Raw genomic sequence first — 27,284 nt, 5'->3', positions numbered from 1 at the left:
AGATAAAGAAGTTGACCGATTTCCATATTAAGTTATAAAAAAAAACCGACCTACCTACTTGATGTTGACCAAACGTTTAAAATAATAACTGAATGCATTCGAAATTTGATTTTTTATTTGAAGGTGAATTATAAACTTTTGATAGGTTATTCAAATATGAGATAGTATCTTGTTAACCACGATATATATATTAGGCGCAACTGCTTCATAATACCGCAAAAAAAAAATTAGAACACGAGATTCTTCTCGTGGGATGAAATTTAGATTAACATAAATGAGGGAGCAATTAAGATATTTTTATTAGCATTTTTTATTTGACTCTAATATCTGTTGAAAAGTGTTAAGATCATTACAAAGTTTAAACCATTCGACATGTACATTTACAAAAACACTTTTACAAATAAAAGTTAGATGAGTTATATCAAATAATAATGAATTATATCTTTTCTTTATCGATTTAATTTTAAAGCTAACACAATATCAACACTGCAAACGGATCTAATTAAAAATAAACATTCACTAGTCATCATAATACTATTAAAAGACAATCATGATCTGTTTAAATAATAAGAAATGAGTGGGCGTCATTATACACTAAACATGCATTGACTATATGTTGTACTTTCATTGTTTCACCTAAATTCTTTGACCATACCTTAGACAATAAAAAACATGTAAGGAATATACTTAATTCTTTTGAATTTATAACAAAAAGTAAATAGTTATTAAATGATGACATGCTATTATCCATTTTATTGAATAATAAATATTTTTATATATTAATATTAAAATAGTATATCCCATTTTATAGATAAATTGCTATTTAATATCTACATAAAATTGACTACATCCATTATTGAAAATTGGCAAAATAATGAAATTAGTTGAAAACAAATAAATTTTACTGAAAAGACAAATCTATATTAAATTAAAAATAATTTTTCCACAATACTTTAAACAAAATTGTAATGATTAAATCAATGTTTACATTTCTAGCTTAAAATTTGACATTTTATGTACAATAATGAACATTTTTTAGTTGTATCACTATTTTTGTTGGTATGCAAAGTAATGTTATATTTATCTGTTTTATTTAATATTTTACTATTAAGTAGCATTGACTACTAAATATTAGAAATTCTAATCGTTGTAAATATTTTTACAGCGTTTATACTTTTTATTAAAGACCATTGTTTAACTTCAATTATTAAATATAAATAATTTTAAACTAGTATTAACAAAAAATACTGGCTCCTAAAGTGTTTTTTTTTAATTTATTGAGATTTTTTTTACAAATATTATCTTCTAAATTTATAAAAATAAAATAAATTATAAATAACAATACTGAATTTTTTTTTTTTTTTTTTTAGTCCTAGGTTAGTAATGATTGGTGAAAATCAGTTTCCTAAATTTAATATAGTTTTAATGAACTATGGTCAATTATTAATCTTTTTTGATCAGTTATAATTCACAAAATGATGATATGTGACAGAAGTTATACGACGAAGAGTGGAGGACTCTTGAACGTTGGTTTTATCGAAGGTTTCACCTGTATACGCCGGCCAGTCGTTAACCACTACGCGTGCTATCTGGTTTGTTTTTCGTTAAATCTGTTTACGCTCTAATCGATTTTTGAACTTTTTCATTTTGGTGTGTGTAAATTATTTTTTTTAAATTTATGATTGTTAATTAATTAATTTAAAGTGATAATGCAGATTTGTTGATTGTTATTCGTCAACATCTTGGTGAGTTCTGTAAAACCAGACTTAATTTTGAACACGTTCTACAAATATTGTATAGTATTACATTAAAATAACTGCAATACAAACAAATTATGGACAAACATTTTAACATATCTTATTGTTTAATGCAGTATCATCCAAATGATAAACATATTTTTTTGAAATATTTTTTTTTCATTAAATTGTTACTTGAGAATATGGGTATGCATTATAGGAGTGCAAAGCGATTACGCTAATTTAATTTATCAAACACCCTTTACTAGACATTGTATTTGATTTGGGAATGTGTTAAAACATATTTTTTTCGATTCGCTTAAATGTAATTATAATAGTTTTTAACTAATTTTCTACGTGAAAATAAATCAAGACTTATTTGAGTCCCGAAATGGTACCTTGAAATGGATCTTCATTTCTTGAAAATGTTGCTTCCGTGAACAAAAAAAAAACACCTAGCTCCTTTAATCCGACACTGTTTAAAAAAGTAAATCATGTATACGAAAAACCGTGAGTTTATTGAAATTCATTAACTTTTCTCGTTATCAATTTTATTAAATAGTACTAAAAGATTAAGTATGTCTTAACTGATAAAAGTAAACGTTTATTTTTATTTATTAGAAATCATATTTACTCTAAAAACTTTATATCTATAGTGTGATGTGTTTTTAAACAAAATCAGATATCATTTCGGCACTAAATAATAACTTCTGTAAGAGAGTTAGTAATAACAGAATTAGAGAGCTCTTCAACCATTAGTCATAATTTATGATATTTTTTTCAGTATCAGATCTACTAAGATCTTAAAATTGCGTGGGTTCAATGATGTTGATACCTTCTATGATCTACCTTATTTAAATTATCATTCCAAAATATTATAGTTTAGCAGATTAAAAAAAAAGAAAAATAGCCAAAATTATTTCATTTTGAAATGTGTTAAACTATAATATTAGAAAGGTAATTTAAATAAAGGGAATCATAAATTCCTTTATATTTGTCATCATCTTTCTAGTTTATTAAACGTGTGTTAAAATTTTACTTGTTTGATTCTATTGAGTAATAGTAAGTATTATATTGGCTACTCATAGCCTGAAACACTAAGAAGGTTTAACTCTTGAAATTTTTTACTGCTTGTGTACACTATTTTTTCATTTCATTTATTCTTCATTCTTGTTTTGTTCCAATTACTTATACCCAACTCCATTACTTTTTTCTGTTTGTTCATTTGATTATTTAATTTTAATTATTGTTTCAGTATTTATATTTACTCTGTTTAAATGAATAAAAAAAGTGATAATAGAAAAACAGCAAATACATTATTGATAAGTAATGCATCAAATAGTCTTTATAAGTCGCGATTCTTTAAAATAAGAGTATTATTCGCCCTAATTAACAGTATTAAATGAGGTTCTAAAAAATAAGTTATTAATCATTTCGTTTTATGCTGATGACCATAGCTTTCTACGAATATTAGCAGTTTCCGCTACGCTAACGCCCCTAATGGTCACCTACATATGTTTGATTAGGTATGACTTAACGTATGCATACATTATTTGGTATGAATGACCTACATCACTAAAATTGAGCAGTTGTATAATTTATAAACAAAAAACAAAATTGGGGGATTCATTTAATTTCTAAATATGATTTAAAAGTCCCCAAGTTAAAATCAATGATTAAAAAAAAAAAAAAAATGTTATAAATAAAATTCATCAACAAAATAATGGGTGAATTTTTGTAATTTTTTTTAAAACGTCTAAAATATCCACGATTTTAATTAAGTACGAAATTTTACTGTTAAAATTTCAGTTTTATAAATATTTTTCAAAAATCTAAGAATTTGATAGCCAGTATTAATAATAACTATCGTGCGGAATTATATGCATGTAGAAATTTTGATATTCCGGACACACTATCAGCCAGTACGAATTTTTATTAATTGACTTAATAATATGTTATTATAGAGGTTATAGTATTGAGAGGAGTTAGTGCTTTATCTTTCCATAAAACGAAATATATTTCTACGCCACTATACACTCTTACGACAAAGATGCACAAACTTGGAATCCTTCAGAGTGGCTTAAATAAAATGTAAAATTCATATAATTCCGTGTTCTAATAATAAAAATGCAATTAATTTACCATAACTGAAAACTTGGATATCATATTGGGATGCAAAAATTCAACTTGTTTAGTCTAACAGTAATATAACGGTGTTATAACGTAATGGATCTTTGCGATCAAGATCTTAATGACATAAAATGTTACATTAGTTTATAAATTTCATGTGAACGTATAAATTTGTAAAAATAGTTAACTGTCTACCGGTTTAAACTTGCAGTGAAGTACCGTTGTTACTGCTAATTAAAAAAAGTATCGTTACTATTAAAACCAAAACTGTTTAACCTTTTAAACTGATTTTTGTCGTGTGTAACGGATCGCTAACTAGTTATTATTTTATGGTAATATAACCATTCAAAGTTGTTGTATGAATATTGTCAAAATATATTTTGTAATGGTGATGTTGGCGATTTCTTCTGCTTATTGTTTTGAAAGGTAATGAACTGAACAAATTGTTAAACGCCTTGTAAACAGTATTAGGTGTCGGTATAGTTTTATTAGATTATATTTTTTAATGCGGTAATCGTGGTCATAATTATAATTATACGTTAGAAATTCGAAATACTAAAGTGTAACTCACAGATTCGATATTCTTATACGATGTTTCATTATGAATCGTCTTGCCGATTATCATTACCTCCAAGCGTCTAAAAGTAATTATAATTTTAGCAAGTCGTTTGCTATTACTCTCTTTATTACTGAAATAAACCCAGTGCCATCTCCCATGAGTTGTTAACACACATTGCATTTATTGTTAGTGAAAAACATAAACTAAAATTATCGTTGGTATAATTAGCAATTAAAGCTATTCACATTTCCAAAATGTTAACTTTCCTGTCAATGGATTTTGTCGGTAAAAGTTTTCTAATTTAATAAGATGATATTATTAGACTCACTAATTTATTGTTTATTTTATATTACCGTCGATACTACCGTTTCTGTATATGAGCAAAGAATGTAGTTAATATTTTTTATTGCTCTCACGTTAATTGCAATTTATCAAAAAACAACTTAATATCCATAATCAATGACCTGAAAACGGCTATTCTCGTCGCCTTCTACTGAACTGTTCTAAGTAATCATATTCAAAATTATTTTATTTGAACTTGTCCGTCTCAATAATAGGAAGGCTGCATTGTGACCGCGGGAAATAGTTCGTCTTCTATGGATTGTTGCTAAGTCATGACTCCGGAAGCCTGTTGTTAGACGGCTAAACCAAAACTGGTTCGTCCAGCGTTTACCGATTTTCTTCCGGAATCTACGCTAGTTGTTCTATTGAGTATGCGCATCACACTAGTTTTCAACACGCCGCGTTTCTCCCACGACATGCATTATTAATAATGTTATTATAAAAGCGCAGACCGAGTAATATGTCTACTTAAGTTCAAGGTCTCGTGGTCCCAATCCGATTTTTCTAGTATTCTAAATCGGCTTTACAGTGATCAATTATGAAATTCCAAATAAAAAAAGTTTATTTGAAAACCTGTCATATGTAAAACTTATAGTTTTACTCAGTAGTCGAATACTTTCTCCAAAATCGTCATTCAACATAATATTTACATCGGATGTACAAATTAGGACAACATTTCTGTTTTTGCTCGCCCCGTGTATAACAATATCCGTTTCAAAACCATAAAAATTAAAAACGTGAGCGTTTAGTCACCAGGTTTTATCTTACTTTAGTTACTCACAAAAAATATTACTGTTTTAACACTCGGATATGTGTAATTTACACACACATAGAAAAAATATTGTTATTGTGTCATGTTGTCGCCGTAGTACAAATTAAAAGATATCTAAATTTCATTTAACTTGTGACTGCAGTGTTTAATATTCAGCCAACAATTGACAGCATATTAGAAAATCACATTTCCTACTAATTCTTAGGATATTAGGCAATTAGCTGAAAGGATTAAAGAGACAAAAAATATTTATAGTAATAAATAATTATAAGATAATGGAATTTAAAAATAGAGAAATTACATCGATTCAGGTGGTTTAGGAAATTCGTGATGAATATTTAAATAATAATATTTAAAAAATAAACTATAATCTTCAATTCACTCACAGAGAGTTTTTTTTACTTTTTAGATTTGTACTCATTTTTTCTTAAATATCCTCATCGGTTTCAACGTCTTATGTATCAGTTTTTGGCTTTTATATATAAATCATTTTTTTAAAAACAAATTTTTTTCTCGATTTTTTTATTGCGAGTTTAATTTAATTTAAACGTGTATAAAACTTTAATTTTTTTTTTAAATTTTTAATCAAAGTACAATAATCTAGTATAAGTATAATTTTGTACATTTTATGCTTCCATGAACATTTTAAATAAATTTATTATACGTAAAACTTAGTAATTACCTAAAAATATAGAAGTCAATTTCTTCGTTATGTTTTCCTAAAAAGTAACTTCTTTAGCATTTTATTTGTAATAGTAATATTATGGTACCTATCTACCATTATTATAATTTTAACTGAACTTATTTTATTAGAAAGTATTTTTCTTTATATTTAAATTTTTATATATAGAAAAATGTTCTATTTTAATAAAACGCATTGCTCATAAAAATCTTTTTTGAATATTGTATTTCAAACAAATTCAAAATTTCAGATTTTTATGACAAATAAACGCGCATTGAATACGATGGTTATAGATCCTCAAGAAAAATTATTTACACAATGAGGCTACAATTTTTGTCGTTTGGATGTGATTGTGAAAAATTTTTTATATCGAGAAACTGCTTCAGTTGTTAATCACCGCCCAATATTGAACTCCAACGATGTTACTTGACATTTTAATTTTCTAGTAAACATTTAAATAAACATATTTTATATCCAGAAATTAGAAGTTAATTTATCATAATAAATGTATTATATAATTTTGAAGTTAAATGAATTTTAATAAATTTTATTTTAATAATTACTAGCTGATCAATATGCATTGTACTCAGTGAAAGGGCTTGACCTAGACTTGGTATTGACCTAGACCTCGGTCATTGAGAAAGTTACAACATTACTATATTTATATTTATCACGTGGATTTAGTTATAGATATTATAAAAAATATATTTTATGAATTCTAACCCATAAAATATTACATGTGGGTTTTTGTAATAATCATAGACGAAGTAGACGGTGGGCTTCAGAGACCTAGTATCTCAAAAATATAATTAGTCCTTCAAATTCCAGAAAATTATATATAATAATATATGGTTTTTTTTTGTTTTTTTGGTTGGAGAAAAATTATCATTAGCCCCACCAAATTTTTTTTACTTCACCTAGTTACTTTTACCATAGTAACTAGATAAACTGTAACAACAGTGACTAAACCATACTTCTAAAATGTTCTATAAATAGAATTTCAGTAATTATGGTCGTCTAAGACCATAATTATTTTTCTAAGTTTAGGCATTCAGAAAAGCGGTAAACAATTTTTGAATGCCAAAAAATAATTATTGAATGCTCTTAGTAATATCAAATTTTTACGCTCTACCAGTAATAAAAAATAACTACTAAAGACGATATTATAATTAACTAGATAGTTTATTATAATTATCAAACTGTGGTCACTGATCCGTTTTTTATATTTACTCTTCTTTTTAAATACTAAAATTAATTTTTTTCTTTCAGTCGCAGTGTGTGTGCATCGTTATGACTGTTGTGTGACATTGAGGGAAAATAAAAAACTGAAGAGCTAAGTTAGTCTGTTTTTCAGATACTGAGCCATGGTGCGTAGAACGACATTCATCGCCACGTTTCTGGTCGCCATAATCACTGTGGTGCTATGCACAGAAACACTGTCCAAGGAAATGTCTTCTGACGATAATGTCCAACAGCTGATGAACATCGTTGACGAGACTCTGAAGCCGGCCGACAACTTAGAGATTGTCACTGGAGTTCATCTAAAGCATGTGGACGTTACTGAGGCAAATGGCCGCCAAAGTCGAGCTTTAGATAGAAAATCAGATCCAGAACAATATTTAATTGACAGCCTGATCGAATTTGTCAGCTCACATGTACTAAATGTTAATTTCACAGAATTATTTAAAAGCACTGGTCGAATGTTTATTAGCTTACGTGAGTATATTTTTAATTGAAATTTTTTCTACTCATCAGAAATTGTCAATTTGTAAAAAATACTATCGCGTTGGGTAAATGAAATAATTTGGTCTGGTAAAATTGACTCGTACCGAGTATAATACAAATATAACAATGTACACTTACTTTTTGAAACTCGCATTGTAATGGAAGATTATTTATGTACGATCCAAATATATGTGAGAATTGAAATGTATGTTTAATTTATGTTTGTTATTCGTTTTGTCCTTGTTTGTTGGTTTAAATTTTAAGTTTCTTTTAGATTAATGTACACAACAGACTATTTTGTTTGCTATGAGTATAGTCTAAAATAAATCATACGATCTTAAGTTAGATCAAAAGAAAACAGCTCAGATTGTTATCAATGAATAATTTAAAATATACTAGTGTTAACTGTCTTGGTCCTTGAGTAAACAATGTGTACTCTTGAGAATAATATTTACTTTATACGAAGACAGATAAATAAGACTTATTCATACACGTTTAGCTTTAATATTTTGTAGGAAGATTTTAGGTTTTTATTTTAAAATTATGAAAATACACTTAATTTTCATTTTTTTTTTGTATTATTTTTAATACAAAAATATTCAAATTAATTATAAAACATATGACTATAATTCTCTAAGATATATTTTTTATTTTTAATAAAATGTATAGATTTAATAACTTTACACACTTGTGGTTTTTATCATATATCACTAAAATTTTTAACTAACTAATACTTGCATTACAGCTAAAATTAATCTGGGAAAAAATTCGTTCCTAACTGGTTTTGGATTAGGATTTTTGGCATTCGGCTTGAAAAAACTACTGTTGCCCGTTTTCATTGGTGCGCAAATCCTCAAATCTGTACTGATTGCCGCGTTCTTACCTACTATTTTGGGTGGTGCTGGAAAAATCCTCTCAAAAGGTAAGTGTCAATCAAAATAAATAAATCGTAGTTTTTATTTATATAAATATTTACATTTTTAACCAATGACTTGTTCGTTGGTATTACTTAAAAACATTACATTGTTGTAATGTGTATATTTAAGTTATAAAAACACTTTTATAACAGTTATATGTCACACTTAAAAACTGCTAAATATACAATAAGTATCAAAAAAATTGCAAAACTTAATTTACATAAATACGGGAATTCAATTTTTTTGATGAATTCAGTTTTTTGACAATAAGATATAATTTTGATATGTACATAATATTTTATCAAGATGTATGCGTTGTTCATTTTATAGTTCAGTATGCTTAACTTAGATATTTTATTTATTCGTTATCTTGTTTTATGGAAATTAAAATGTTTAAAAAGATAACATTGTGTTAAAAAATATGTTTTCAATATATTTGCATCATATTATACCAAAATATATTTTTAGAATATTTAATTAATTTAACCGAATTGTATTATTACTGTTTATTGAAAAAACTTTTTTATTGATTATTTACAGGAGTAACTAATTTTGTATCAAGTTCTGCTAATTTTGGCCATGGAGCATCAGCAGGTGGCGATGGTTTAAACGATTTTGAGTTCAAAGATACAGCACAATATAACAATGGTTTACAGACGGGATACGATGCTGCTGCAGCTGCAGACACCTCAGGATCAGAAACTGATTACCAAGGAGGTGTTTGGACATACCCACCTGACAACACAGCCCAGTTGAATACTATTGGTTCATCATACCACAATAGGTAATACTTATATTTTAGTATTAATTTTATAAATGATGCATAACAATATACTTGACATATTCTGGATTAAGGTGTTTAATAGTATTAAAGGTGATACAGCAAAATATAATGGACTTGAAAAATATTCAACATATATATTGTTGTACTGTTTATAATATGCAATCAGATATTGTATTTTAAAGTCAATGAAAACATAGCGTTAAAAAGCCCAAAGCTAAAAGCTAAATTTACAATCGTCATCATTTATTATTATTTTAGTAACCTAACTAAGTCTAAATGTTTTGGTATCGCCTTGGGGAAAAATATAGTTCACAATTGCTTTTTAATAAAATTGATAATCGACTATGTGTACTTTAATAGACTGTACTAGAATACAGTGTTGTGTGTTCTAATTTCTAAAAAAATGAGTTACAATTCATGTTGTCAAATTAAATGTTTACTAACATCTGTTATTTTTTATTTTAACTTATTTTTACTTCAATAAAAATGTCAATTATTGGAGTGCTTCTCATTTTATTCATAAGCATTCTTAATAATATTTTCTTATGATTCTCACTAAGTCTATTGAAATATTTCTCATACAGATCTGTGTTATTCAGTTAATAGGAGAGTAAAATTAATAGTGTAAAATTTTAACTTAGAAAAACAAAATTAAAACTTACAGTTTACATTTAATTTATATTAAACGCAATGCCATTTTTCACATGTGAAAAAATTTTGATTTTATATTTATCCCCTTTTGCCCGAACACGTAGAAACATTCAAGGATAAATGATTTTATAATATATGGTGGTAAGTGGCCATACAAATATTAAACAGATCAATTAACTCCTTAAAATACATTTCTCAATAATTAGTTGTTTAGTAATTTTTTTTTTTTCAATTAGAGAAAAGTATTTTAGTCTTTGAGTTTATTGTTTATCTATTTTTCATTTACTATTGTTGGAATCGTGTTTTAATTTTTTTTGTAAATAAAAGTGAACATAATCGATTTCAAAAATATGGAAACGTTTCGGTTATTAGAGCTAGTGAAGAAATGGATGCTTGGTATATATTCACGCGACGGTTCATGTTGAGCACGTGCTCGTATAGGGGCACGCGACGTTTGTAGGAAATGAGAATTATTTTGTTATAACTATTGTTTTCGTTCGAATGCCATTGATATTTCCGTCGAACGTCACGCAAAATGAGACGACCTATTATAACTTATGACTTCTTCCTTTGCTGTGCTCTCCAAAAAGACACAAAGGGAAGAGAGAGAGAGTGCTCGATTACAGATGAGTTAGCGTGTGTGTGGAACCAGTTTTTGGTTTTGTACGTGACCAATGTGATCAACGATGCCGGTACATGAATTCCGCTGAGTCGTAATAAAAAAATAATAACTTATAGAAATAAATTGAAGCTATTTTAACCTCAATATTCCTGCCAACTGACTAGTTGGTATTCGTGTTTAGTCCAAAGAGAGCGAAATCTTTTAAAGTTTTCATCAAAAAAACTATATTGTCATTTGTATTTTCCAACAATTAAACATTTTAGCTCTATGACATAGAGGTGATTCTTTTAACTCTAGCCATCCGATTTCTCTTAAAATAATAATTATGTTAAAGTTATTTTTGGCATTTTATATTTTCATATTTTTTGATTTATTAATTATTAAGTATTTTTTTTTTAATTCGTCCCTTATACTTTATAGGCATATCAAATGTATTTTTTAAATAGCAATAAACATATTTAACTAGCTTTTAAAATAAAAAATGACCTAATTAAGAAAATGATTAACATTATTATACTTAGGCAGCAAAATGGAGGGGTACGGCTGATTAATATCTAATGATTAATTTTATCGAACTTTACCCCTAACCTATAAATACTCTCTGTATTGCCATTTGAATTTTTTTAAATCTCTCAACAATGTGCCTTACTACCATACATAAAACGTATCTATTGATAAAGTCATAATTGATAATAAAGCGTTTATTATCTATTATGATAATAAACGCAGCGAATAACGAAGTTATAAACAAACAATTAACTACTTGTATTTGTAATACCTCGTGTATTATACATATATATTAATTTTAAAATTTGATACTTTAAAGTTTTATATTTAATAAACGAATAAAATTATGTTGAAAATTCAAATTTCATTTACTATTAAAATAAAAACTTATACATTTTATTAAATTCAAAATATAAGTTCTCATTTGAATAATATACAAAATATAAAGGATGAACTTAAAATGATTTACATAGCTTATAATTCAAAAATAATATATAAATAAAGGTAACTAAAAAAAACCTGTGTGAAATTATTTTTATTTTGTAAGTAATTGAGTGGGTTACTATAAAGATCACCTTATATTTTAAAATGGTAATAAATTTTGAAATAATAGGTTTAAAGTTGTTATACACCAGTTTTTTTTTTAATTAGATTATTTTTTATTTTATAAGTTAATGAAATATGTATGTTATTATTTAAAAAAAATAAAGTTGATATCTTTATAAGGTATAAACGATGAACTAAAAAAATTATTTATAATTAATAAATCGATAAATATATGAAAGTAAAAAATACCAAAGGTAATTTTCTTTACATAATTATTACTTTAAGAAAAATAATATGGCTAGCATTAAAAGAATCATTTTATATATTAATCCTGCAATTAATAAAATATATTTTGTGTAAGTTTTAAGGCTAATAATTTAGTTGTATATTAATCAATTAAAATATTTTTAATGTCGGAAAAAATTAAATTTTTTAAAATAATTCCAGACCAATGGATAATTTAAGTATTGAAATAATAGCAAATTTATGCACCCAGACTACATTATCTCGTTATTAAGAACGCATTTAAAATTTCAAAATGATCATAGTTTTTAAAACAGCTCAAGTATAATTGAGGCGTATCAGAACCAAGTCCCAAAAAATTTTTTTTGGAAAATTAATAAAAATCATTATATTTCCCCATAAGGTGCAATTGGTTACTTTACCTTCTGTTACTCATTTTACAATTTATAAATACTTACTGAATCAGAATTTGTTCACAGTATTCATATAAGTATGTAAATTAATTTAATGTAATTAAAATTATTTTTGAAATAAAATAAGATATTGTTATATTAAATTAGGAACATATAAAAAATTCGCAAGGTATTTCGTTATTGTCAAGACGCCCGTTAAAGTCACTTTTGAAGAGACTTTAACATCGGTTATTTGAGCTGTGTAGTTAATAACTGATTGAAAAAATAATAAATAAACGAATTTTAATAACAATGAAACGCGAGAAAAGAAAAGTAATATTAGCTATAGAATAATAACGACTGGATTGTACTTCCGTGACGATTGTTGAACGCCAGTCAAGGTCGCGTTTCGAAGTTTATGTCCGTTCGTACCGGCCGCCAATTGATGTTTCGAGAGAGAAATTCATTAGTTTCTTGATGGAATGTATGTCAGGAGTATGGTTTATAATTGGCTCGTCTTCTGTGTGTGTAAAAAGTTGTTACTTCTCTGACCCCACTTGCAATAGGCCAAACTCAAAACTTGACGATAGCGAAAATCATATGATAAATTGAAAATTCATTAAATTCAGTTTGTTTTTCGAATACATCATTTTATTGTATTCCTGAATTCAAGAATTCAAATGTGTACCCGTGAAAGTGTAAAGCCTCGTTTATCTGCAGAAGTAATTACACACTTTCCGGTTATTCCGTACCGGTGAACTAGGGTATAGCGGGTGCTAACGCTAGAATGTCGCAACTTGACCCATTTTATGCATTACATTTAGGTAAGTTATCAGCTCGTTGACATTAGCGTTTTTATGTATTACCATTATATTGAAAATATTTATAAGTATTCAATCGGTTATACTATATGTGTTCTATAAAAACGTTCTGTGTACCTTTAAACTTAATTTTATTACAGATTTGTTGAATTGGATCCTAGAGTATAAATATAATGCGTACTAATTCAATAACAATAGATCATAAAATCGTTTAACACAAAATAGCCTTTAACCGATGATATATGATATACAATAATATATATATATGATCCTGTTATATATATATATATATTGTATTAGATATTGGTTCATGTTTTAAATTTTCAAATGTTAAAGCAAATATTGACTACATTAGATTACATTTTATCATAAAACAGTATAAGTGACTAACCTGTAAATTTAAGTAGCTATAATCTATCAAATCTGGTATAAAGCTGTTTGATTGGATTTCGTGTAACTTTTAAACTGTATAAGTTTCTATAGAAAGCTTTAAAAGTATTTTTTTATAAAATAATTTACAATAGTTTAACTCAAGTTAATGGAACTTATTTATAAGGTTCATAACTTGAATTGAATCTAAAGTTATATTATTCAAATGTTATTAAACGATACTTGTGTCCCGTAAAGATCTATTAACATGTAATAAGTAAATACACCACAATATACATAGCTCTTAATATATAAATACCAATATATAAATACAGTACAACATACTTAAGAACAAAATGTATGTAGTCTTAAATTTTTGGTTAACACTTAAATTTGTTTGTTTATTTTGTTTCTTTGAATTATAAAATTCATTTAATGACAAATTTAAATTTATTTATTTAAATTCTTTGACTCTTAAAATTTTTAATTTTGTTATAAATTTGATACCACGTTATTACTTATTTTAATACATTGAAAGAATAATTAATACGACTTTTGTGTTACAGATATACAAATAAGTATGGTGGTGGATCGATATCCAATACTAAATTACAAGCAGGAAATTATTATACTAAGGATAAGACTGAAGATTTTAAAGTGTTCCATAATATTCCAGCTAGCTCTCATCTGTTGGCAAACTATGATCCATTTTATAGTCCTTTGCTCTCACGGATTGACACCGTATTTAAACAATTGGGATATACTACCGAACCGTGTCGAGAACGACTAGTGTGTCAGATGTATAAAAGTCCAGCTAAGTTTGCTCCATACAGTAACTTGATATCGGCACAATTAAGCAGGTAATCCCATAATTAGAATATAAATGAATATTCAAATATATATTTTTGGTATAATTACACTTCTTGGATAACGCTTAATATTTTAGATTTTTAGGTTAAAATAAATGTTTAAAAATACATTATACATTTATTGTATTAGATATTTAAACATTTATTTCAATTTTTACGACTTTTTGGATTTCAGTAAAAATTGATATTTGAAATAATCACAAAATTATTGTTATTTGTCATTTAAAGAATTAAAAATTTTATAATAATCCTTGCTATGTATCTAGCCTGTAATAGATTTGTATTTAAAAATTGTTGTAAGTTTTAATTAATAATGAAATCAATTGGTTCTTTATATTTTATTTAGAGTTTGAGTGCAAAAATGTTATCATATTTGATAGCATAGTCAGGTTTTAGTTAATAACTTAATTTTAACTCACTTGACTACAAATAATAGTTTTTTGATAGATCATATTTGTGCACTAATCGTAGAATTTAATAATAATTTTTTAAGTAGTAGCATATTCACACGTCGATGACTATTTTCGGTATGTGCTTTATATACATATAATGTCCAATCGTGTTCCTTTCACTTCCACATTATGTTTGTTTAAAAGTGCCATAACAGCGCCTATTGTTTTGCGAGTGCTAACAACAATGTGGGTCAATGCAAAAAAAAAAACATCTTGTTAAGACTATTAGGTAAATATGTTGTTACAGTATTGGATGAAAGAATAAGAAGCAAAAGCAAGTTAATATAATTTGTATTTAACTTACACTGTCACTGTCACGAACATTATGTAGTGTTTGTAGTAATTAGTCATGTTTTCTTCTAAATCTAAATATTTTCTTGAATACTATTTTGAAGACATGAATTGGCAACGAATCTTATAGCTAATCTAGTGTATAAAAGTATATAATAAATATTATTGGCTTAATAAAAAAACATTGTTAGGATTAAAATAAAAGAATTTTTGTATTTTTTTTTTTTTTTGGTGAAAATGTTTTTAATTGAACTAGGATATATTTTTATTCATTTTTCAATAATCGAGATTTTAAATGTATGTATTTAAAACGAAAATATTCAAATTGCGTTTATTATTGAAATAAATCAAACAACTATTAATACACTCTAATTTATGAATAATTTAAAGTTGTTCGTATAATTCAAGATGAATGATTATCATGTAAATAAATATTTAATCATTATAGTTTGCATAATGCCTGATTTTATTATAATAGCTAATTTTGGAAAGCAGACTTGAAACGTTTGTTTGTAAAATTAATCATTGTAATTTAGTTAAAACTTTTTTATTTACTTTGACAAAAAATTAACTTAGAGTAATTTTTGACCAGTTACCTATTAACAGTTGACAAACTTTAGTCCATTCCAGGCCCATCAGTTAAATTTATTTTAAGTTCTAAGCCCGGTTCATTAGATTATAGCGCGTTAATATTTACACACATATCTAGTGTAGCTTATCTAATCGTTTACAGAACGCTAATTAGCTTAAAACCTAGGTGTTCTAATATTTTATTTATTTTCACTCGGGCTAAAAGATCTTTTTTAAGTCTGGTCAAACCATTACCAATCACTTAAGTTTTGTACCCGTCAAGGTTCAACTGTGCTGTCTGTCCATAGACCGGGTCGGGTATGGGCTCGAGTCCAGTCAACCAGACCCATAAAAAGCTCTAATAGATAGAAATAGTAGTATAAAAGAATGTCTGAAGATAATTCGATATCTCTAATTTTTGTGATAAAAAATTTAAATTATAGATAAATTTTTCTCCAAATCATGCACTTGTAAAATTATGTAAATTAGAATTTTTCTGTGTTAGTAAATTAACTTTTAAAAATTAGTTTTATAAAAATGTGAAACTAATTTTCATGAAATCTTAAATTTCAACCTTGAAAATGAATTAAAAATATAATTAAGCTATTAATAAATAATTGAGGTTAAATGTGAAAGTTTTATCATATATACAATTATTGTAACGGAAGTAAGGAAAGATTACAAATTTTAGTTTATTAGTAGTGCAATATGATTTAAGTTCGGTTCTACATTTCATACTTCTTAAATCTTATTTCTATCAAAATACTTTTTTCAAATATTTTTTAATACTGAAATTCTTCATTCACAAAATTTACTATATTATTTTTCTAATAATTTGTTAGTTAATTTATTCAATAGCACCCAAATTAGGGAAAAATAAATCTTAATGACTAATTAGTGAATGAAAAGGCAATAATAGAATTATTTCTATTTTTCGTAGGCCTATATCTTCGAGATAACAATAGCAATGTATACAACTTAGATATAGTTTATGTTATCATAAATTAAAGTAGAACATTCGAAGAAAAAAAAGGTGTGTCACAGTGTAAAAACTGTCAAGCCTTTGGACATACTCAAAATTATTGTTAAAAAAATTCTATCTGTGTAAAATTTAATGAAGAACATAAAACAGAAAATTGCTCAAAATCGAAATGCGCTATTTTTGGAGAAGCCCATCTCATAAATTGGAAAGGCTGTTCAATTTATAGGAAAGCAGAAGACAAAATTCATCCATAAATAACATTTGAAGTGCAACGTCTCCAATAGAAACCTGCGAAAAATATATCATCAAATGTTTTCTACGCTAAAGTATTTCCAATGTAAATAACGTTATTCTTAACAAACAGTCAATAAAGCCGGTTAAAAGTGATAACTCCACTTCAATGGAAATTTTATCAATCCTTGAAAGTATTACAAAATCTTTAACAAATATGACATGTAGACTTGATAAGTTAGAAAGTAATCAATTTAAGTCTAAAAATCATAAACTAAAAATAAATTAATCAAACTTTTAGAAAAGTTTCTCTTGAAGTGCCTACAACTATTAATAGAAGAAAAACAACTTATACCAGATCATCAAATTGGTTTTAGAAACAAACATTCAATCACAGACCAAATTCATCGTATTACAAACGTAATATATAATGCGTTCAAAGCAAAAAATTATCATTGCGGAATATTTTTTGACATAGTTTTTCAATAAAGTCTGACACAAAGATTTGCTAAGAAAATTACTTTAACTATCAAACTCAAGGTGTATACTTCTTGAGTCCTTTGACTAAAAACAGTTCCGTGCCATACATGAAGAATTTTTTAACTGATTGGAAAAATGTAGCAGTTGAAGCTCCTCAAGGCAATATATTGATTACTATATTGTATCTACTCTACACAGCTGACATACCGACAACATTAACTTAACAACCGCTATGTTTCCAGATGATACTGTAATACTAAAAACTCATAAATAGCAACGGATAGCTTCTGATCAAATCCAAATAATCATAAACAACAATTCTAATTGATTCAAACGTTGGAATATCAAGTTTAATAATGAATAGTCAATGCACGTAAACTTTACGTTACGTAAAATATGAGACATTCCTATATTTCTAAATCAACAAATTATCCCAAAATTTGATTCAGTTAAATATCTGGAAATTATGCACCTCATATGCCTTAACTGGAACCACCATGTTCGCTAGAAAAGACTGCAGATAAAAGATTAACTGCGCAAACACTATTGGCTAATTAGAAAACATTCTGAGGTATCACTAGAGAACAAATGTCTGTTATACGTAATGATCATAAAATCCATCTAGACTTACAGAATTCAATTGTGGGGTTTGTACTAATAAGTCCAACATAGAGGTTATACAACTCTGTCAAAATATTGCTCTTTGTACGATCATCGCGGCTTACCGAATGATAGAATTAATGTAATTTATCGCGATAAGATGTTGTCAATCGTAGCAGATGAAGTCACTCGGTTTGTACGTAGACATATAAAAATTTTAAAAAACCTAGTGGCAACTCAACTATGGAATAGTACCAATAACTAAGACGTCTAAAAAGCAACAAGCCATATGATATGAACAAATATTAATCTAAAAGTGATAAAAATGATTTAATTAGTCTTGAATTTTCATGTTTAATAATATAAATTTTCCTTGGTTGAATTTATTAATTTTAACTAAAATATATGATTTTAAAATTAAATTAAATATATTTATGAGCGATTTTATTTAAATGTATATATTTTGTAGAGAGTTGAACGAACTTCGTAAGCCTTCCACAGAAAATCCAGAAATACTTAGATTTTTCAAATATATGAAGGCTGCCAAAGATGGGCAAGATGGGCAAAACTGTGAATTAGTTTTCTCTGGTTGTGCTACACAAAGGTCTCCAGACGATTCTGTGCCAATGATGACTACTTACAATGAAATAAACAAATTGGTTCAGGCCAGACATGCTAAACAAACAATGCTAGAGCATTCAACTAATTCTGCAGAAATTTCATCTACTCTCGGCACAAGGTAATATGACTTTATTTAATACAATGTTAATGTATTTTCGTAAAAAAGAACAACTTTTTTATATTTCTGAGTATGTAAAAATAAACTATTAAACTTTATTGAAAAATAATTGTCTGTAAAATTTTTTAGAAAAAGTTTTATGAATATGAATTTTTGAAATTAACATATATTATGCGTTTAGAGTCGAATAACTATCAATTTGATATTTTAAATATATACATTTTAAATAGCTAACTCTTATTTATTTTTTTATTCTATTTTTAAATTTATTTTACCGAGTTGTTTTACATAGGTATTGTATAAATTAATAAAGTATTTTATGAAATTTAATAATTAAACTTCTTAAATTCCCTTATTTGGATTATAATAATTATTTTAAATTAATTTCATTATTAACATAGGGAACATATTTTTGTTTTAGATAAATGCAAGAGATGTCATTTTAGAATCAAGATTCATGTATGAGATAACCAAATATAAATGAATGAAAAACCTCGTCAAGCTCAAAATAACATGTAGTTACTAGTTATTAAATAGTATAATATAAATTATAAGCATAATATAATGCTATCAAATGTATGTTATGTTAACATTAAATTGTATCAATATTGTTTTGAGTATAATTTATTTATTTTGAAAGCCATTTAAATTTACTCACATTGATATGAATAATTATTTGTATTTTTCTTTAAACGTTATTTATTTAATATTTTATGACGTATTTTTGTATAGTGAATTCAATCTTAGTGATTTAGAATTTTGAAGTCAGCTAAATTAAACATTTTTTGTAAGTTAATTTAGAATACAAATTTTTTTCGAAAAAGTGTCCATATTTTTTTTTTTTTTTTTTGTATAAAATTTGGGTAGTTTAGCAGTTTCTGATATACTGCGTATAAGCATATAATTGGTGTTAATTGTAAATAGTTTTCATTTTTTTTTTTTTTTTGTTAATTTATTAATTTATTTATTTAATCGAAAATTGATGTACTCAAGAATTTTTAAATTATAACTTTATTATAAAAGTTTTTTAAGTATATTGATTTAATATATCCCATTTATTTACTTATTTTGTCTTTCTAAAATTTAATTCAATTTTGTATTATTCATAATGTTTGAAATTTAATTTACTAATAATACTTTGACAGTATTTATATACCAGCCATATTATTGAGTTGTTTGTCTTTAATTTAAATTTATTTCAAAATATAGAACTCTTATATATGTAGTGTTACTTACTCAAAAAATATCATCAAAATCTGTACTTTATAAAGTCTTAACATTAGAATTTTGCTATATAGGCCAGTCAACGAAGGAAAAATGGCGGAAAAAATTCCCAACCAATTTTTTTTTTTTAAAAAGTTGAATTAAGATATGTATAATGACATACTAAAAGTCCTCATCGATTGGACTTGAGCTTTTTTTTTTACAGCCTCGCAAAAGTTCAAAAATATAAGCTTTTTTAATTTTCTCAAAAAATATTTAACTTACAAAAAAAAGTTTCGTACAAAAGTTATTTAAAAAACAATTTTAAACAAAAAAGGTATCTTATATTTTTTCATTTAAACAAATATTTTTCGAGATACATTACATTTAATATGAGTACTAAAATTTATTTTCCAATTTTTTTCATTTTTTTCAACTGTTTAAAACTTAAAAGCTGCCGAAAAACAGAGCTTCAATGTTCTATTATATGTGAACATTGCAAAGGTCTGGCTGGGTTGACAAAAGAGAACATGAGGTAGGTGAAATGAGGAAATCAGTGACAATAAGCGAGAGTGTGAATGGGGAGGTAGAAAGTTTTAAGTATTTAGGATCAATAGTGCAAAAGAGCGATGGTATTGACGAGAATGTAAGACACAGGTTTAAGTGCGGGTGGTTGAAGTAGAGANAACTCTTATTTCTTTAATTATATCCTGATTAGTAGTTCTTTGATTTTAAAATATAATATATGAATAAATACTAATTATAGTTTTTAAATTTAGTATGAAATTGTGAGGCCAGCTATGATGTATGGTTCAGAGTGTTGGGCGGTTGATAAGAAAGTAGAGCAGAGAATGAGTGTAGCAGAGAAGAATGCTTAGTTGGTTGAGTGGAGTGACAAGAAAAGATAGAAAAGGAACGAGCATATTAGAGAGAATGTAAGTGTAGCGTCAATTGTGTATAAGATGAGAGAAAATAGACTTAGATGGTTTGAATATGTTATGAGGAGAGAAGAATCGGAAGCTGTAAGAACAGTTATAGAAATTAATGTTGAAGGAAGAAGAGGTAGAGGAAGACCAAAAAAGAGATGGAGGGATGCTATTGAATGCAATTTGAGGACAGTTGATGTGAGCGTAGAAGATGTTGGAGATCGTGTCAAGTGGAAGTTTAGGATGAGGGTGGCCGACCCCAAGTAGTTGGGATTAGGGCAAAGAAAAAGAAAAAGATTAGCAAAAATTCTGGTGGCAATTGACATAATATAAATGTTTTTTAGGAATGTACAATTTAGCGTTTAGTTGGGTTTAAACAATATAGCGTCAAATCAATTACTTACTCTATCGGTTGTATCTTATTATACACTACACTTTAATGATACTATAAATAAATAAACTTACACATACACACATATGCATTTATAACATTTTGTCTAATGTAAGTATAACATGATAAAAAGTAACCGTAAAATGAAAAAAATTGGAAAATAAATTTTAGTACTCATATTAAATGTAATGTATCTCGAAAAATATTTGTTTAAATGAAAAAATATAAGATACCTTTTTTGTTTAAAATTGTTTTTTAAATAACTTTTGTACGAAACTTTTTTTTGTAAGTTAAATATTTTTTGAGAAAATTAAAAAAGCTTATATTTTTGAACTTTTGCGAGGCTGTAAAAAAAAAAGCTCAAGTCCAATCGATGAGGACTTTTAGTATGTCATTATACATATCTTAATTCAACTTTTTAAAAAAAAAAAATTTAGTTGGGAATTTTTTCCGCCATTCGCCAAAATTACTCCTTCGTTGACTGGCCTAATACATGTTATTCTGAAAACATAGTGGCAATCAAAGAAAGTTTTTATTTTTATTTAAAAAATAATAAGGTTTCCCGAAAAACGTGTATTAGACTTTATTAATTTCCACCAAGAGAAAGCGGGGCAAGTTAACACTTGGGGCATGATATTTTTCTTGGGTTTATTACAAATTAAAAATAATAAAATGTGATTCCTTCTGGAAATGTCTTCTAGATATCCAATTGACTTTATTTTAGTTTAATAGAGTTATAAAATGCTGTGTTGGTAAATCATCAAAAATGCGAATAAGAATTTTAGTTCCTTATACTGTAGATCTAAAAGTGTACACAGTCTAGCCAATGTACTGTAAAAATACGCCAGCACTACCTAAATTTTAGTCTAGTTGCATCAATCGTCTCAATAACCAGGTCCATATAAAAGGAGGCTATTTGGGTATGGACAGGGCTCATAAACAATTGATTATTTTTTTAACTTATTATTTCATAATTTAAGTAAAAAAAAATAAAAATTTACTTTTAAAAGCTGTTAATTACGGGTTCCCGAAATTTCAGTACACCTTAATCCAATCTGTGTATGAAATTAAAATAATTGTATTTTGAAGTAAATCAACCAGTTGTTGGAATATAAGTGCCATAGCGCTACATACTAGTAGTGCATAGCATACTACTTACCTAAAACGGAAAATATGAAACACTTGATTAAAGTTCACGGTACGATCTGGCAATTCGAAGCGACACCTTATGCGGCTGATCAAATCCCGCAGCACCAAACTTTTTCTCGTGAGTTAATGCTAGTGCTCACCGTACGTCATTCTTCAGCGGTCGTACTGTCTTGAAACTTGATAACACATAATTTCAGGTGAAATATAAAATTTTAGCACCAGGAACTCATGAGAGGAGCATCATTATTTGTAATATAAATGGACATCAATTGGTCACAACATGATAATCGATTGCGAGACGCTGTACGTCAAGACGTTTAATCGCACACATTAGTCCTTATGAATTCCTGGTACTAAATTTTCATATTTGTCATAAAATATCGATACCGGCTTAAAATATAATAATAAATTTTGTACAATTACTCATGCATTCCTGGTACGATATTTCAATCTTGCACATTTTTAATAAAATGACGCGAAAACGTAATTCGAGTTTTTATCAAAAGATTTATTATAAAGAACACAAGAGGAACTGTGATATTCATTTATAACGATAATAATTGTGTTGGCGTGATTTTAAATATTGTAAGGTACGACTTTGAGAAGGTAGTAAACATTTTTCATACGTATAGAAATCCTGAGCACGTCGTTACGCGAAATATTGTATTTAAATATCAAATATTAATTGGATCAAAATGCGGTCCTGGTTACTCATCTTCTTAATAATTCTCTTTAATTAATGTATTCGGTGATAATAAAACTTCCTGTTATTATTAGAAACACAAATAAGAAGGTTTGTTCCCACATACTGTAAATCGACACAAACTGTATTATTTGCCTAGAAAAAATATCTTTAACCTACTGAAGTACTACATGGTGCCGTTATTTAACACCTGCTTCTGAAAATTCCGTAAAGTGCATTAAAAATCGTCATCCCTATGGTGTTGAAATTGTTTTTGAGGATCTTCTAGTATCTGTAACATAAATCCAAGTAATCTTATATTGATATCTCAAAATAATTTAAATAACTGATTTTCTATGTATAACTATTTTTTAAAATAACTATAAGTGACATATCTTGAACTATTAATACAAAATAATCGTTACACATTTTTAAATAGGGTTTCAAAAGTGTTAGAAAGTATAAAAAATTATTAAATTATATTTTTATTTTAAAAAAATGATAATTAATACTTGTATCATTAATATTTTTACGAGTTGATAATAATTTAAATAAATTCAACATGGTTAAATCTGTACAATATTATATTTTATAGCGCTCAGGGACAACAATAAAAAACGAGACAAATGTTAGTGAAAATGTATACAAAATTATAAAATAATGAATTACAAATCTGTTTAGGATTGTTTTAATTAAATATTTTTATATAGACAACAGACAAGTTTTATAAATTTCTCTCTTAAATATTTAAAAAAATATATATGTGCATTTTTAACAACGTTTTTTCGGTTGAAAATCATTTGAAGGTTCAAAACTTAATTTTGAAGCTGTATTTTGTTAATTTCCACATGTACACGTATCTCTTTTTTTCTATCACTACATTTGAAAAAAAAATCGAAATTTCCAATCCTGAAAATGGTTTTGGGTAGTAAAAATGACTAAAGCCCATCATTTTTAGATAATTAACTATTTTTTTTATTCAATAATTTAATTTATCTATTTTATTCATGAATGCTGAAAAATATTATTTAGACCTACTAAATTTTTTTTTTTGTATCTCATTACTGTTACTTATAAATGTATTGATATTAGACCAAGATTTTGAAATTAAACAATTTTAAATAAAACTATTTAAAATTATACTAAATTTTTTATTAATTTTAAAATTATTCACAACGTTGGCTAAATTTAATACTTTGGCGCTAGGCACTACAAACAAAAACTCAGTATAAAAGTTTGTTTACAGTTGAATTCAATACTACTTTCTCTAAAACGGCGAAAAGTAATATTTTTGTTAACTTTAAAAGTGATTTTCTAATAAGTATAAAATGTCTATTAATGTTTTTTGCTTACGGAGAATTCTTCAGACTTCATGTTGGAGAGAACTCGAAATCGATATTAGCTTACTAAAGTCGACGCTTGTCAATAATGTCTCATTTTACTCGAAGTATCCTAATTTGTTTCCTTCAAGTTATACTACATCAGACAACGGATCANCTAATTTGTTTCCTTCAAGTTATACTACATCAGACATCGGATCGCTTAACATGGAAGACCTATTAGAAGATTTGGATAAAATTCCACCAATCTCTATTGTGGTTGAGAAGTTAGGAGCGTCAGAACGTTGTACAATACCTTGGAAAAGTTTATTCAATGACTTAATAAACATGAGATTTAATTCACCCGAAACTGTCTTAAAACTAATACCGACTGAGTTGGCTGAATTGTTTCTGCAGTACAATTTAAAAAAGAACGACGTTACTTCATTATCGGATGCATATAAAGGATTTGACTTTGCTTTGTTCAACATTGGTCATCATATTGATGTCTCCGATGATATTCAAAATAACAAACGCTTTGTTTTTTTTGGATGCCCGTTGTACGAAGTAAATGTACACTTGATGAAACTTGTGGGTAAAATTAAAGTTTCGTCCAGTGTTGAAAATGCCTTGGAAAGCACTGAATCAGTGGAATGCTGGAAAAGGAGCACCTTTGGAGAACATGTAATTACTATTCTAGCTTACAGGGTCCCAAAGAAGTTATGTCGCAGGGCTTTAACAGACATGTCATTAAGTAAATTGGGCTCTCCAAGGTATTTAATGATTTGGTGTACGAATGTTTCTGTAAGTTCACTGAAAAGTTCTTGGAAAATTGATCTGAAAAAATCATTAACTAAGAAAGTTGTTGTTACGGGAAAAAAATTAAAAACAGTAAAGAAATATTTAACAGATGAAATATCACAAACAGATGATCATACTGTTAAAACAAACGGACAGAAAAATGATGACCAATTCTCGCCCCAAGACTTGCAATTAAAAATCAATTTTTATTTATGTGATATTATTAAGACTTCATGTTCTAAAGAATTAGAAATTGATATTGTTTTGTTGAACTCTATGGCAACAACAAATACAACAATATTTAAGAAATATCCGAAACTTATTCCTACTAATTATCTGTCAATAAACGGATTATGCAAAATAAAAGAGCTAATAAAAGATTTGGATGAAGTTCCACCAATAGTAGTTCTGAAAAAAATTTCTGAAAATTATGAAATACCATGCAAAAATTTATTAAACGCTTTAGTAAACGCAAGGTTTAATTCCCCGGGAATGATATTGAGGTTTGTATCGTTAAAACAAACAAATGCTTTCTTGGATTCGATTAAAAAAGATTCAGAACAACAGCCTTGGCCAACTGAACTGAACATGTTAGAGTGCAATATGTTTCAGATAGGCGATAACTTTAATGTCTGGGATGACATTAAGAATAACAAAAACTTCATTTTCTCCGGTTGTTCTTTGTGCAATGCCAATCTTCAACTATTAAAATTAATGCCCAAAATTAAAGTATCGTCAAGTTTATTAAATACTCTAAATAGCACTACGTCAGTTAAGTGTTGGGGTAGAAGTACATTTGGCAAAGAGGTTATAATCACTATAGTCTACCCTACTCCGTGTAGGTTAAATGAAACATCATCTATTATATCAATAGAAAATTTGGATCAACCTAGGTATTTAATGGTTTGGTCGCCTAAAAGTATACCAGAAAATATTTTACAAGAATTGTGGAATAGTAGTGATCTAGACCCACCAAAAAAAGTTGATTATTATTTATCTGGTAATAAATCATCAGAGAATATAATTCAAAAAAGTATTCAATGTTTGACAAAAGAGGAAGTACAAGTAGATGATCATTGTTTAACCGATAGCCTACAACAAACAAATGCAAATTGTTTAGCATCAGAAATAGAATATAAAGTTAATGTTCCTAAAAAAATTAAATCTAAAGATCGTCGGTACACAAGAATTTTGAAGCCTGTTATGGTTCTTGGTAACTCACTAAGAAGGTCTTATCGATATGCAATTAAAAAATTATCAAATTGTGGCTCAAAAGTTTGTGGTCTTTTTTGCGGTAAATTTAATTTAATTTTTTTACTTGATTATATTTTAAGATTCTTATTTATATGGTTATGAGATTATTTAATTTTCAAAATCAATATTTGGTAAAAACATATTCCCAAAAGATTATGGCAGATTTTTTTTTATTCTAATGTGGCAAAATTCTATCTAAATCAAATACTCTCTTTGATGAGTATTTTTAATTTATTTTGAATTATTTTAATTAGTAATGTTTTGAATTAATAAAAAAAACTCCTAACATACTCCAAATTTTTTTCTTCTTTTTGTTTCAGATTGTGTTTGAGTAAAATGTGTTCAGACTTATAATACTTCAGCTTTTATCGACCTAGTATGTTAAAGTTCTCCTTTGGGTGGAATATTGTATTAATAGTTTTTATTAATGATTTATTTTTAAACATTAATTTTTCTACCATTTATATTAACTCAATTGTGATTATTTTTTTAATTTAATATTTTATTTTTAATCTTTTGACAAAAACACATTTACAAATTATTTCAT

At 26.8% G+C, this 27,284-nt stretch overlaps 2 protein-coding genes across 2 annotated transcripts; both read left to right on the top strand.

Moving 5' to 3' along the window:
- The first annotated feature begins 1,549 nt into the window (after positions 1 to 1,549).
- Positions 1,550 to 19,861, top strand: LOC126903229 (uncharacterized). The gene is made up of 7 exons (XM_050681307.1): positions 1,550 to 1,745; positions 7,491 to 7,937; positions 8,692 to 8,868; positions 9,404 to 9,647; positions 14,365 to 14,658; positions 18,743 to 19,012; positions 19,434 to 19,861. Exons 2-7 carry the CDS (start codon positions 7,586 to 7,588, stop codon positions 19,435 to 19,437), a joined length of 1,341 nt encoding a protein of 446 aa, XP_050537264.1. The 5' UTR covers positions 1,550 to 1,745; positions 7,491 to 7,585; the 3' UTR covers positions 19,438 to 19,861.
- Positions 19,862 to 26,363: 6,502 nt separating this feature from the next.
- LOC126901688 (uncharacterized) lies at positions 26,364 to 27,085 on the top strand. The gene is made up of 2 exons (XM_050678352.1): positions 26,364 to 26,777; positions 27,058 to 27,085. The coding sequence occupies exons 1-2, from the start codon at positions 26,384 to 26,386 to the stop codon at positions 27,066 to 27,068; spliced, it is 405 nt and encodes a 134-aa protein (XP_050534309.1). The 5' UTR covers positions 26,364 to 26,383; the 3' UTR covers positions 27,069 to 27,085.
- Positions 27,086 to 27,284: the final 199 nt, after the last annotated feature.

Source organism: Daktulosphaira vitifoliae, unplaced genomic scaffold (genome assembly GCF_025091365.1).
Source record: "Daktulosphaira vitifoliae isolate Bord-2020 unplaced genomic scaffold, ASM2509136v1 Scaffold_3, whole genome shotgun sequence".
In the NCBI taxonomy this organism is placed as follows: domain Eukaryota; kingdom Metazoa; phylum Arthropoda; class Insecta; order Hemiptera; family Phylloxeridae; genus Daktulosphaira; species Daktulosphaira vitifoliae.
Note: the sequence above shows the minus strand (reverse complement) of the source record. Positions and strands in the feature narration are given on the sequence as shown.

Coding starts and splice junctions, on each gene's coding strand:
- LOC126901688 (XM_050678352.1), top strand. CDS start 26,384: ATGGTTTGGTCGCCTAAAAGTATACCAGAAAATATTTTACAAGAATTG.
- LOC126903229 (XM_050681307.1), top strand. CDS start 7,586: ATGGTGCGTAGAACGACATTCATCGCCACGTTTCTGGTCGCCATAATC. Junction 7,938..8,691: donor TCGAATGTTTATTAGCTTAC/GTGAGTATATTT, acceptor CTTGCATTACAG/CTAAAATTAATCTGGGAAAA. Junction 8,869..9,403: donor TGGAAAAATCCTCTCAAAAG/GTAAGTGTCAAT, acceptor GATTATTTACAG/GAGTAACTAATTTTGTATCA.